The sequence below is a fragment of the Muntiacus reevesi genome, chromosome X (genome assembly GCF_963930625.1).
Source record: "Muntiacus reevesi chromosome X, mMunRee1.1, whole genome shotgun sequence".
Lineage (NCBI taxonomy): Eukaryota > Metazoa > Chordata > Mammalia > Artiodactyla > Cervidae > Muntiacus > Muntiacus reevesi.
This window is the reverse complement of record NC_089271.1, coordinates 115,277,612-115,289,658: the sequence shown is the minus strand read 5'-3', so window position 1 is coordinate 115,289,658 and position 12,047 is coordinate 115,277,612. Positions and strand designations below refer to the sequence as shown.

The following is a 12,047-nucleotide window of genomic DNA, read 5'->3' as shown; positions in this document are numbered from 1 at the left end:
ATACATTGACATGAATCATATATTTAGTTTTTGATCTCCTCCAATCTGGGCCAGTTCTTCAGTCTTTCCTTATGTTTCATATTCTTGAAAATTTTGAAGAGTACAGACCTTACATTCTGTAGGATGACCATCAACTTGGGTCTGTCTAATGGTTCTTCATGACCAGGCTCAGGCCATGGATTCTCAACAGGAAGACCGCAAAATGATACCGCACATCAGTAGATACAAAATGTCAACCTGACCTTTCATAGATAAGTTCATCATGAACACTGGGTCATCAGGTGTTAGCTAAAGTCTACTGTTGAATTAAAAGTCATTTCAATTAAAATCCATCATTTCAGTTTTTTTAAAAGCAGTGTACATTGACTTTCTTCATACTCATCGTGCACACTTCACAGAAAACATAGATACCTAATTTTATTAATTTTTTCTGCCCATTTTAGATTATTTTAAATTATAAAAGTATACATCTATAGGAGACTTGGAAAATACAGAACAAAGTTACTTATAGTTCCATTATATATTACAGTTATTTTTAAGTAAATTAAGATTTTTAGTTGGAGCTTCAATATCAAACTCTCAAACATTAATAGGATGAATAGACAGAAAAGTAGAAGGATATAGTAGACCTGAAAAGTACTATGAACCAATTTAACGTAATTAAGATTTATAGTTTTCACAAAACAGCAGGATACAAATTCAAGTTCCCATAGACTATAAATCAGTAGACACTAGAACATATCCATGGACATAAAACAAGGTGCAAAAATGTCATGGTCTAAAAGTATTGAAATCATACAGAGTCTGTTTTCTTATCACTGAAGTTATTTTAGAAATCATTATCAAAAGATATTTGAAAATAACCCACATATTTTCAAGTGCAATGTGACATTTACCAGGAAAGATCTTTGACTTAGTCATTGAAAACCTCAATGAAGTTAAAAGATTGAAGAAACACAGTGGGTGATTGCAGAGAAGAAAGCATTTAAATGAGAAACTAATATAAAAATAAGAAATTAATATTAAAGATACTTTAAAAAACCCATGTTTTTTGAAATTAAATGTCCACTTTTTAAATGATGGGTGCAGATACCAAATTTTAAATAAGTCATTTCAAACATAATTTGGTCAATTTGTTACCTGTGTTTTCCTTTTGCTAAGAGCATGCCATTAATTTAAGGGGTAATAATAACACATTAATGGTTTAAATGTTTATCAGGGATTATCTTTTAAGATATTCATTTATTGGGGCTATTTTATAAGAAAGCTATTGAAAGGTTAGGTTTGATCATACATCAGCAGAAACAACTGGTGATTATATTTTCTTAGGTTTTAATAAATATCGAGAACCACAATATTAAAAAACTTTTTATCAGTTTGTTGCTGAAACATTTCAAAATACTAAAAGTACAAAAGTAAAATATTAGAATATTCTGTAAGAAATAATGACAGAAATGGAATACTGTTTTCTAAGTAAACAAAATACTGTAATAATAAACCTATTTGCAGGAGGTGGATTTGGTGTGTTGTAGTGAAGCAAGTTGTCTTATAGTTCAAAATTTTAGTTCAATTTAATTAATAATATTGATAATGCTTATATGTGGTAAAGGCTTCAAACCATATAGAAAGTGTATAAGTAAAATTCTGCCTTCCTTTACTACCCTTCCCCTAATTTCTAGTCTCTTCCTCCAAAAGTATAACCATTGTTTTTTCTTCCAGAAAAATGTTTGCATCTACAAAATATGTATATTTTTTGGAGGGGGAATAGAATCTTGCTGTACATACATGTCTTACTATGTACTTTTCACCTTTATTTTTTCATTTAATGCTATTTCATAGACATGTCATCACCTAGAGATGCACATCATTCTTTTTAATGGTTACATAGTATTTCTTAGCATGGATTACCATAGTTTGTTTATTCCTATTCTGATGGGAATTTTTGGTGGTTATTTTTAGGTTTTTAAATTTAAAAACAAACCACAGTGACTCTCATTTAAAATGCCTGTGAAATTTCAATTAAGATGAAAATGTGGTCTGGACAAAAAGAAATGAAGTATGGGGTGGATTTAGGATGACAGAAAAATAGCAAAAAGGTGCTATTATTTCTGACGAGCAGTAAACTAAATTTTTTTTCCTAGTCCCTTTCTGAAATGAGATGGTGAAGTGAAGTTGCTCAGTCTTGTCCGACTCTTTGCAACCCCATGGACTGTAGCTTACCAGGCTTCTCCATCCATGGGATTTTCCAGGCAAGAGTAGTAGAGTGTGTTGCCATTTCCTTCTCCAGGGGATCTTCCCAACCCAGGGATCGCACCTGGGTCTCCCGCATTGCAGGCATCTGAGCCACCAGGGAAGCCTGAAATGAGACAGGATATCAGTAAATAAAAGTAAGATGAAAATGTCAGGCTAGATTGCATGATTCCATGAAGTTAGCAGTAAAGAAATGGAGAATGTACAGGCAGAATAACTTTCTGTTTTAGGATTAAACCTTTAATAAAAGGTCAGTTAAAGTTTGGTCATGTGATTTTTGTATTTTGTTTTTAGGAAAACAAACAGATCAGGTGGAGTTCTAGGTGGGATTATATTTTGGAGTCCATGTCTCATACCAGCATTCAGTGGTTTAGGTAAGCACTTATTGAATTAAAGAGTAAGTAGCTTCATGGTGGGAAATGTATATACACACATATATGTACATATGTGTATTTTAAAACTTATTTTGTTACCAGAGATGATCTTTTGTCCCTTCCAGTTTTATTGAGATATAATTGACATATAATAGTATAAGTTTAAAGTGTGCAGCATAATCTGACTTGCATTGATGGCCACACTAAGTTTAGTGAACATCAGTGATCTCCTATAGATACAAAATGAAAGAAATGTAAAAAATTTCCCCTTAGTGATGAAAACTCTTAGGATTTTCAGTCTTAACAACTTTCAGTATAATGTACGTTGGTGTTAATTATATTTATCATATTGTATATTATATCTCTAGTACTTATTTATCTTACCAACTGCAAGTTTGTTGTACCTTTTAATTACTTCACCCAATTCCCTTTCCCCCAACCCCCTATCAGAGATGATCTTGAGTGACAGTTTTTCTTCTCTCTGGCTAATTTCCCCTCTTCTTCTCCTCCCCCCACCTCTCTACATACACAAAGAGAAACAAGAAAGAAAATCTGTTTTAAATATACTAATCTTTATGCTCAAGGGAAAGAGAAGGCTGAGATGTCCAAGAGATAGCATGTCTGCATGTAAAGAGTAATATATGCTGGGAAGTATGCAGGATAGGACTGTGATAGTGGACCCTGTGCAGAAGATGGAAGGAAAACAAGACAGATTCTTTCATTTGTGGGGTCAGAAAGTCTAAGCAAAGTAGAGTGTAGGAAAAGCAGTAGCCAGCTGGGGTGGAGGAAGGTAAAGATGTCATGAAAGACTGGGAAGAGAGCAGAGAAAGATGAAAAGATTACAGATGAGAAACCTAAGCACTGCAAGTGGTCACTTAATCAAGGCAGGTCATTTAGATGAGACAATTGTGTGGAGATAATGTCTGTGAGTGAAGGTCGATTCATTTTCCAGGTGTTCTTTTTCATCCCTATTAGGATGCCAAGCACTAGGGGAGGTGCTCAGACCTGGCAGTGAATAAGGCACACAGGCTTCTGCTCGAAGGAAGCTTACATTCTAGTGGATTCACAGTGAAGGGACTTGATTCCTCAGGAATTTTCAACAGGATCAAACCACAGCGTTAGAAGTCCTTCATGACTATGGAAGGAATAGTTTCAACATGAAACTGAACGATGGATCAATTGAGAATGTGATGATTGAGGCTGTCAAAAAGTGCTGACAGCGAGCATAGGCTCTTCAGTTAGTAACTTAGGAGACTGATCAGAGAAGCTGATGAGAAATAGAAGAAACTGGTACATATAATACTTTTCCCCCTTCGTCTCTTATAATAAAGCAATTTTGGATGGAAGAAGACTATAAAGGTAAAGGTGAAAGTAAGGAAGGATATAATTCTATGAGTATGGTCTTCTGAGGTGATGATTTTCCTTATACTGCTATTGCCTTTGTTTTTTAAAAAATATTTTATTTTGGGTTGGGGGACACATGTACACCCATGGCGGATTCATGTCAATGTATGGCAGAAACCACCACAATATTGTAAAGTAATTAGCCTCCAAGTAAAATAAATTAATTAATTAAAGAAATATTTTATTGGTGTATAGTTGCTTTACAATATTGAGGTAATTTCTGCTGTACAGCAGAGTGAATCAGCTATGTGTTTACATATATCCCCTCTTTTTTGGATTTCCTTCCTGTTTAGGTCACCACAGAGCACTGAATAGGGTTCCCTGAGCTAAGAGTAGGTTCTCATTAGTTATCACCTTTATTTTTTAAAATTTCATTTTATTGAAGTGTAGTTGATTTACAATGCTATTGCCTTTAAAGTGAGAATAGCTCCCATTCTCCTCCTCCTCCTATTTCTATCCTCACTCTTCCTTTTCCTCTACCTCCTTCTCTTCCTCATTATAATTATCATATCTTAATTTTTCTAGAAAATCTTCTGTTGGGGCAATAGTCTACGTCCCATTTTGTCACACCCCTAAGGAGTCTCTTCAAATAAAATTTATTTAAATGGTTTCTTTAAAGGGGTCTTGAAAGGAAAGGGCATCCAGATCAATGGTGGGGCTAATCTCTAGTATTAATATTTATGATGTAACAATAAATGTACTTTAGTTTCTGTCTCGAGCTAATTTACTTATGACATTTAACAGACATTTTAGACATCCTAGCGGCATTTTTCTACAACAGTGCTGGTCTTTTCAGAGATTCTGGTGAAACTTTTTTATTTATTTATTTATTTTCTCTCTCTTTTTAAAAAAAAATTTTTTTTTAATTTTTAAAAAATTTTTCAGTGGGTTTTGTCATACATTGATATTCCCCATCCCCATCCCCCCTCCCACCTCCCTCTCCACCCGATTCCTCTGGGTCTTCCCAGCCCATCAGGCCCGAGCACTTGACTCATGCATCCCACCTGGACTGGTGATCTGTGGTGAAACTTTTTTAAATGTGTCTGGATTTGGCTGGGTGGTGGGATGACAGATGGTCTTGATTTTCATTTGGACATAATTTTTAAGATTCAGTTTTGGTAGGTAAGTGGTCCATGGGATCTTTACCCTGAAACTTGATAAAGACTTGATTAAGTTAAAAGCCTTGATCCATCTAAGGATCCACCTAAGGACTGACTGACTAAAGTCATCAATTTAACCTTGACTCCTGAACTTCCATTCTCAGTTTCATGTTCTGGAACTAAGTTTGTGTTCCTGATCTTTTTCATTTCCCCTTGTTTATTTTTGGGGATGTACTCTTAAAAAGTTGTAAAATAACCTTAAGAATAGTGTTGCTTCTATTGCTTAATTGGTAGTGAACTTTTGTGATAGAACTTTAGGTTTATTTAATATATTGATGTATTATCCAAATGTATTAGCCTTAGATCCAAATTTAACTTTAGAAAACTGTTCGACATGATAATTTGAATATCTTTCTTTTACATGTGCAAACATTTTCTTTTTTACTGTTCAAATAAGAAACTTGAGATTTAACTTCTATTTTTCCTTCTTTCCATTTTCTAGTATCTTGAATTCATTTGTTGTTGTTCTATTCTTAACTGCAATGGTGGCTGTGATCATATTAAGGACTCTCCACAAAGATATTATCAGATATAATCAGGTTTGTTTTCCTGTAAATAAAAATGCACATATTTGATTCAGCCAATATTCGAATGCCTGTTTGCCCAGTTCTCAAGGTTATGTTTCTACTTAGAGTATAACACCTTGAATACAACACATTTTAATGCCTAGTAATTTTGCATATTGTGCTGAATCCAAGTATAGAGTATTGTGTAGATTCTTAAAAAGTATAGGTAAGTTTATTAGAGAGTTATTTGGTATCAGCTCTTGGGTTATATACCTTTCCATGTCCTGAGCTTTCATATCATTATTTAAGATTTTCATTAATTTGGAACATGAGAATATGTAAAAAACATTGCAAAATACTACAATTTAGGGCAAATTTAGTTTTATCTAATTTATACTCTTTTGACTCTTATGATCATATATGTATTGATGAACTTTTAATTTCTATAGAATTAGTTGAATTTTTTTTGTAAGTTAAATCATCTTGCTTTCTCCATGAAAATCAAGCCAGTTGTGTACTTTACATAATTAATACACTCCCTTCAGTGCAAAGCTTAGAGAATGGCTCATTTGTATGGCAGGATCACATACCTGCCAGAGACCTACTTTATCCAAAATGAGCCATTAGTCTGTCTTTAGAGGAAAATTAGTTTTCCCCTAACTTTCAGAGCTCTTGTAAACTTTCTGTCATAATAACTCCTGTGTTTATTAAAGACTTTCTCTTATGCAGGAAGATATCCAGAAGGATTATGGTTGGAAGCTTGTTCATGGGGATGTGTTCAGACCTCCAAGGCATGGAATGTTGCTATCAATTTTACTGGGTCAAGGAACACAAGTTTTGATTATGACATTTATTACTTTATGTGAGTAGGCTCAGATCAATATGTGTCATCCTCAACATTCTGACATAGGTTAAACTTCGATTCATGTGTACAAAAGAACTTTGAAAATTCTACCCTAAAGTTTAAGGAAATGTGTATTTTATAGTATATTTTAATGAGTATTTGTAGTGTATTTAAAATAAAATTTGTATTTTATTTTAAGGATATGAGTCTGAATATGTTCCTATATCAAGGACCTTTCATAGTTTCTTCAGTTCTGATTAATATATTGTAATGTCCAATATACATGTTCCTTGGTTTGCGTGTGGGTAGATCATATTTTAGGTGGGCTCGGGGAATTATAATTCAGAGATTAGGATTTTGAAATGCTAAGGCAAGCCTAAGCACTGGTCTTTAAATGTATAAATGAAGTGGTATCGTCAGTAGGCTTACAATGGCTGATGAACTCTCTCTGCCTTCATTATCAACCAAGAGTAGAGTTTGTCAGTTTTTCATAATCAGAGTGGGGATTTTCACAAACAAAGCTTCTGTAAATAAATGGCTTATTAGGTGTTTCAGATGTCAATGATAATTTCTAAATTTAGCTCTTAAGGTTATTTTTTCCTGAAACCAAGTCTCACTGTGATGGTTTTCCCCCCTCACCGTGAATAAAAGGAAACAGAAGGAAATTTTTGTGGGGAAAATGATTTGCTCTTTAGGGAGTGACTACTGGAGTAGGGAAAGGGAAGATCTTCTCTTTGATTTTGATTTAAAATAATATAATTAATGATTTAAACAAGGTGATTAAAGACTAAATTGAAAACACATAGTTTGCCTTGTATGGGATCAGACTTTTCATTAAGAACAGATTGTCAAAAAATTAGCTAAGTAACATCAGAGAATTTCCCTGTATTCTGTTTCATAAAAATGTCTTAATAAGATGTCTTTAATATAATATAAAGCCTTATGTGTTTTGAGGCTATTATTGTCACTGGTTTGATATTTCTTCTTTGTGCTTTTAGTTCTTGCCTGCCTTGGTTTTCTTTCTCCTGCTAATCGTGGTGCTTTAATGACCTGTTCTGTTGTGTTATGGGTCCTTATGGGAGCATCTGCTGGATACGTGTCTGCTAAGGTGTACAGATGTAAGCATTACTATTCTTATTCCAAGTTGGTGTGTTAAATATAGAAATTAAAAAGCTTGAAAATTTTAAAAATTGCATCAGGAATTTTAGCTGACCTAGCAAAATATAATTGTGTCTTCGTTACTGTTAAATATTTGTAAAGTGAACTAAATCTAGTTGCCCTAGTAATTATTCTGTCCTTTACTTCCTCAGCATTTAGGGGTCTGAAGTGGAAGACAAATTTCTTGCTGACGGCACTGCTGTGTCCTGGGTTAGTATCTCATGTTCTCTTTTCTCTACACAATTATAATCTTTCTTATACTTTACCTTGGAAAAATCATTGTACACAATAATGAAGAGTAGAATGGAGGTGAGTGACCACTGTTTTTTCTGTGGCTGCAGCATTCTTTTTTTGGTATATTTGCATTCTTTTCATCTTTTTGTACATCTTAACCCTTAGTATAAAGAGACGGTGATGGTGCTGCAATATTCAATTTTGATCTTTGTTTTTGAAGCAGGTTTCATAAATGCTCATCTCAGTTATGCATCTTCCCTTATATGTCATGTTAGAGTGGCAGCTTATATACGACATTGTGTTACTCTCTTGTCTCTGCCTTCTGTGATTATTTCTTCCTATCTCACCTAGTTACTGCAGTGTCATTAGTGACTGCAGACCCCAGGCAGAATCATGGTCAGAGAGGGAGTCAGGGTGGTGCTGCACAGGGGCTCTTAGGGAGCTCATCTGGTCCCCTAATTCTAAAGATGCACAATCAACGTGTTCAAGGTCATACGTGAAGTCAGTATTGGAGCTCAGGCTATATACTGTCTTGGCCAAAAAGTTAATTTGGGTTTTTCCATCTTGTGGAACAGCCTGAGTGACCTTTTTGGCCAACCCAATATCCCTGACCAGTGCTCTTCCCATAATCCCTCACCAATAAGTTGCTGACTCGTTTTGAGTTTTATCTCCAAATTCTTTAATATGTTTTATCTTAGTCAGCTCGGGCTACCATAACAGAATACCATAGACTGGGTGGCTTAAGCAACAGCCATTTATTTTCTCACAGTTCTGGAGACTGGGAAGCCCAAGATCAGGGCATCAACAGGATAGGGTCCTGGTGAGTGCTCTCTTCCTGGTCACTGATGGCTGCAATCTTGATGCATCCTTACATGGCAGAGGAAAAGAGAGACACTGAACTCTATGGTATCTCTTCTTGTAAGGGCACTAATGCCATCATGAAGGCTGCACCCTCATGACCTCATCTAAACCTAATTCCTCTCCCAAGGCCCCATTTCCAAACACCATCACATTAGAGATTAGGGTTTGTTTTTTTTTAAACTTTTTATTTTGTTTTGGGGTATATGTGGTTAACAATGTTGTGATAGTTTCAGGTGAACAGTGAAGGGACTCAACCATACATATACATGTATCCATTCTCCCTCAAACTCCTCTCCCATTCAGACTGCCACATGACATTGAGCAGAGTAGGGATTAGGCTTTTAATGTAAGAATTTTGGGGGAAACAACTCAATCCATAGCATATTTCATTAAAAAAATTCTTTCTTTGATATGTTCTGAAGGACATTTTTTTTTTAGGAAATGTCATGGATTATATCTTAATTGTTACATGGAACTTAAAAAAAGTTGTGTTTTTTGGCTGCACTGGGATTTCATTGCTGCATGGCTTTCTCTAATTGTGGTGCACAGACTTCCCATTGTGGTGGCTTCTTCTGTTGTGGAGCAGACTCTAGGCGCGCGGGCTCAGTAGCTGTGCCTCATGGGGTTAATTGCTCCATGGTATGTGAAATCTTCCCAGATCAGGGATCAAACCCCTGTCCCCTGCATTGGCAGGCAGATTCCCTATCACTGAACCACCAGGGAAGTCCTGTTTTGTGGTAATTTAATTTCCATTTGTTGTAAAATTCCCATGTCCTTGATGCTAGAAGTGTGTCACAATAACGCATGTATGTGTGCTCAGTCACTCAGTTGTGTCCGACTCTGTGACTATGGACTGTAGCCCACCAGACTTCGCTGTCCATAGGATTTCCTAGGCAAGAATACTGGAGTGGGTTGCCATTTCCTCCTCCAGGGGATCTTCCCAACCCAGGGATCAAAACTGCGTCTCCTGCATCACCTGTATTGGTAGGCAGATTCTTTACCACTGAGCCACCTGGGAAGCCCCGTAACAATGGTGAAAATTCTATAATGGAAGTTATATATAATAAATTCAGTTACATTGTATACTAATTAGTGACAAAATGAGAGCAAATGCTCTGTGACTGAGTATAAAGCCATCATCAGTGCAATGCAGTGATAGATGATACATTCAGTAGACTCATAATGTTTTATCTACATGTGGCCTTTCCCCTCAATTCCAGGGAAAGGCTTGAATATTCCAAGTTTGCACATCAAATACATGTACCACAGAGTTTTTGATTTATTTAAAATAAGGATAATGCACTCCTCTCCCCCTTGCCACCTTGAATAGAGCCATCTGCTTTTTCTGTAACTCTTTTCAAGGGAACTAGAATGGGTGGTCTTTCCTGAGCTTTAATACCTTTATGTAAGAAAGCAATGTCCTTGACAATATTTCAGATATTTGTTGCTTCAAGTTCAAGACAGATGAATCTGACATTGAGTAACTTTGGCACAAAAGTGCCATTGTGCAAAAGTCATTATACTGGATTATAATGCAAGGGATATTGCGAGCAAGAACTAGTCAATAAACCGTCTACTATTCTCTTCATTATTTAGTTACTCATTCAACTTATTTATTGTATTTTTGAAAAAAAATTTTTTACTATATTTAATGCATTATGCTAGGCACTGGAGAGGAAATAAATGTAAATCTCTCCTGAAATTGCCTTCATGGATTCAGATGAATAATAATGGCCTATTTTTCATCAGACAGATGTTCCATCTCATTGTAAAAAGAAGTTACGTCATTAGAATAGAAAATTTAAAAGAATTAGAATATGCTGTGTCACTAAGCTTGATTAACTAAATTGAACAATTAATGTCTGGAAAAACATTAGCATTTTCACTGCACTATGAGCTGTTTTTATCTCGTTTTCTGTGGGATCAATTTTGAAGAATGTTTTACACAGAAAAATTAAAAAATTCGAGTGGATGTCCATAATAACATGGCTCAGGGTTACAGGGACTATGAAATAGTTCAGTATCAAACCACAGTTTTGTGAAAATATTTTTTTTTAATTTGAAAAGCACCTGTTAACAGTGGTTGTCCCCAGGTGGGTTGCTGCATGGCTAGGGGAAAGGAGTGTGAAAGAGACTGTTTTATACTTATTTTCACTGTTTCTCTATTTTTCTTTTTACTTTTCACATTGTATACCATATACATGTATTACCTATTTTTAAATAATCTCATTATAAACAACTCATTACCATATATTAAAGTGGAGAGGCAGCATTAAAGGTTACCAGCACAGGTGTTAGAATCAGACACACACACACACCCTACACTCTGTACACATAGGGGTTCATATCCCAATTCTGCCTCTGTCTAATTAATGAGGCCTTGAGTAGGTTTTGAATAAGGCTGCAATGAACTTGGGAGTGTAAGCTATCCCTTTGAGATTCTGTTTTCATTTTCTTTTGCATACCCAGAAGTAGGATGGATGAATCATATAATAATTTTATTTAAAAATTTTGGGGAGAAGACTTCCCTGGCAGTCCAGTGGTTAAGATACCACACTTCCACTGCAAGGGCATGGGTTTGATCCCTAGTTGGGGAAGTAAGATCTCACATGCTGCATGGTGTGGCCAAAAAAAAAAACTTTTTTGGGGGGGAACCTCCATACTGTTTTCCGTAGTGCCTATACCAATTTAGATTCCCACCAACAGTGCATAAGGGTTCCTTTTTCTCCATATCCTGCCAACAATTGTCTCTTGTCTTTTTGATGATAGCCATTCTGACAGGTGTGAGGTGTTATCTTATGGTAGTTTTAATTTGGATTTCCCTGATGATTACTGATGTAGAACACTTTTCCATATATCTGTTGTGTGTCTTTGGAAAAATGTGTAGTCAGGTCCTCTGCCCCTTTGTTAATTGATTTTTGCTATTGAGTTGTTTGAGTTTTATATGTTTTGGAATTTAACTTCTTATCACATGTATGATTGTGATATATGTGATATCCACACAACACAGTTTGCGGGATTTTAGTTTCTTGACCAGAGATCTAACCCAGCCCTTTGGCAGTGAAAGTGCAGAGTCCTAACCACTGGACTACCAAGGGATTCCCTATCTGTTTTTGAGTATAGCCATCCTAATTATTATGAAGTGATGTTTTATTGTAGTTTTAGCTTATATTTTTTGGTGATTAATGGTATGGAGCCTCTTTTATTACTCATTGGTAATTTGTATATATTCTTTAGCAATATGTCTATTCAAATC

The 12,047-nt window shown here is 35.4% G+C and overlaps 1 protein-coding gene across 3 annotated transcripts in view; it reads left to right on the top strand.

The window, feature by feature from the left end:
- The window catches only part of LOC136153771 (transmembrane 9 superfamily member 2-like), an 82,942-nt gene that overhangs the window by 34,185 nt on the left and 36,710 nt on the right, over nt 1–12,047 (top strand). For all 3 annotated transcript variants that reach the window (XM_065915877.1, XM_065915876.1, XM_065915878.1), the window contains exons 8-12: nt 2,545–2,624; nt 5,631–5,727; nt 6,424–6,556; nt 7,537–7,656; nt 7,849–7,906. In XM_065915877.1, the coding sequence (XP_065771949.1) occupies nt 2,545–2,624; nt 5,631–5,727; nt 6,424–6,556; nt 7,537–7,656; nt 7,849–7,906 (488 nt within the window). The remainder of the gene's footprint in view (nt 1–2,544; nt 2,625–5,630; nt 5,728–6,423; nt 6,557–7,536; nt 7,657–7,848; nt 7,907–12,047) is intronic.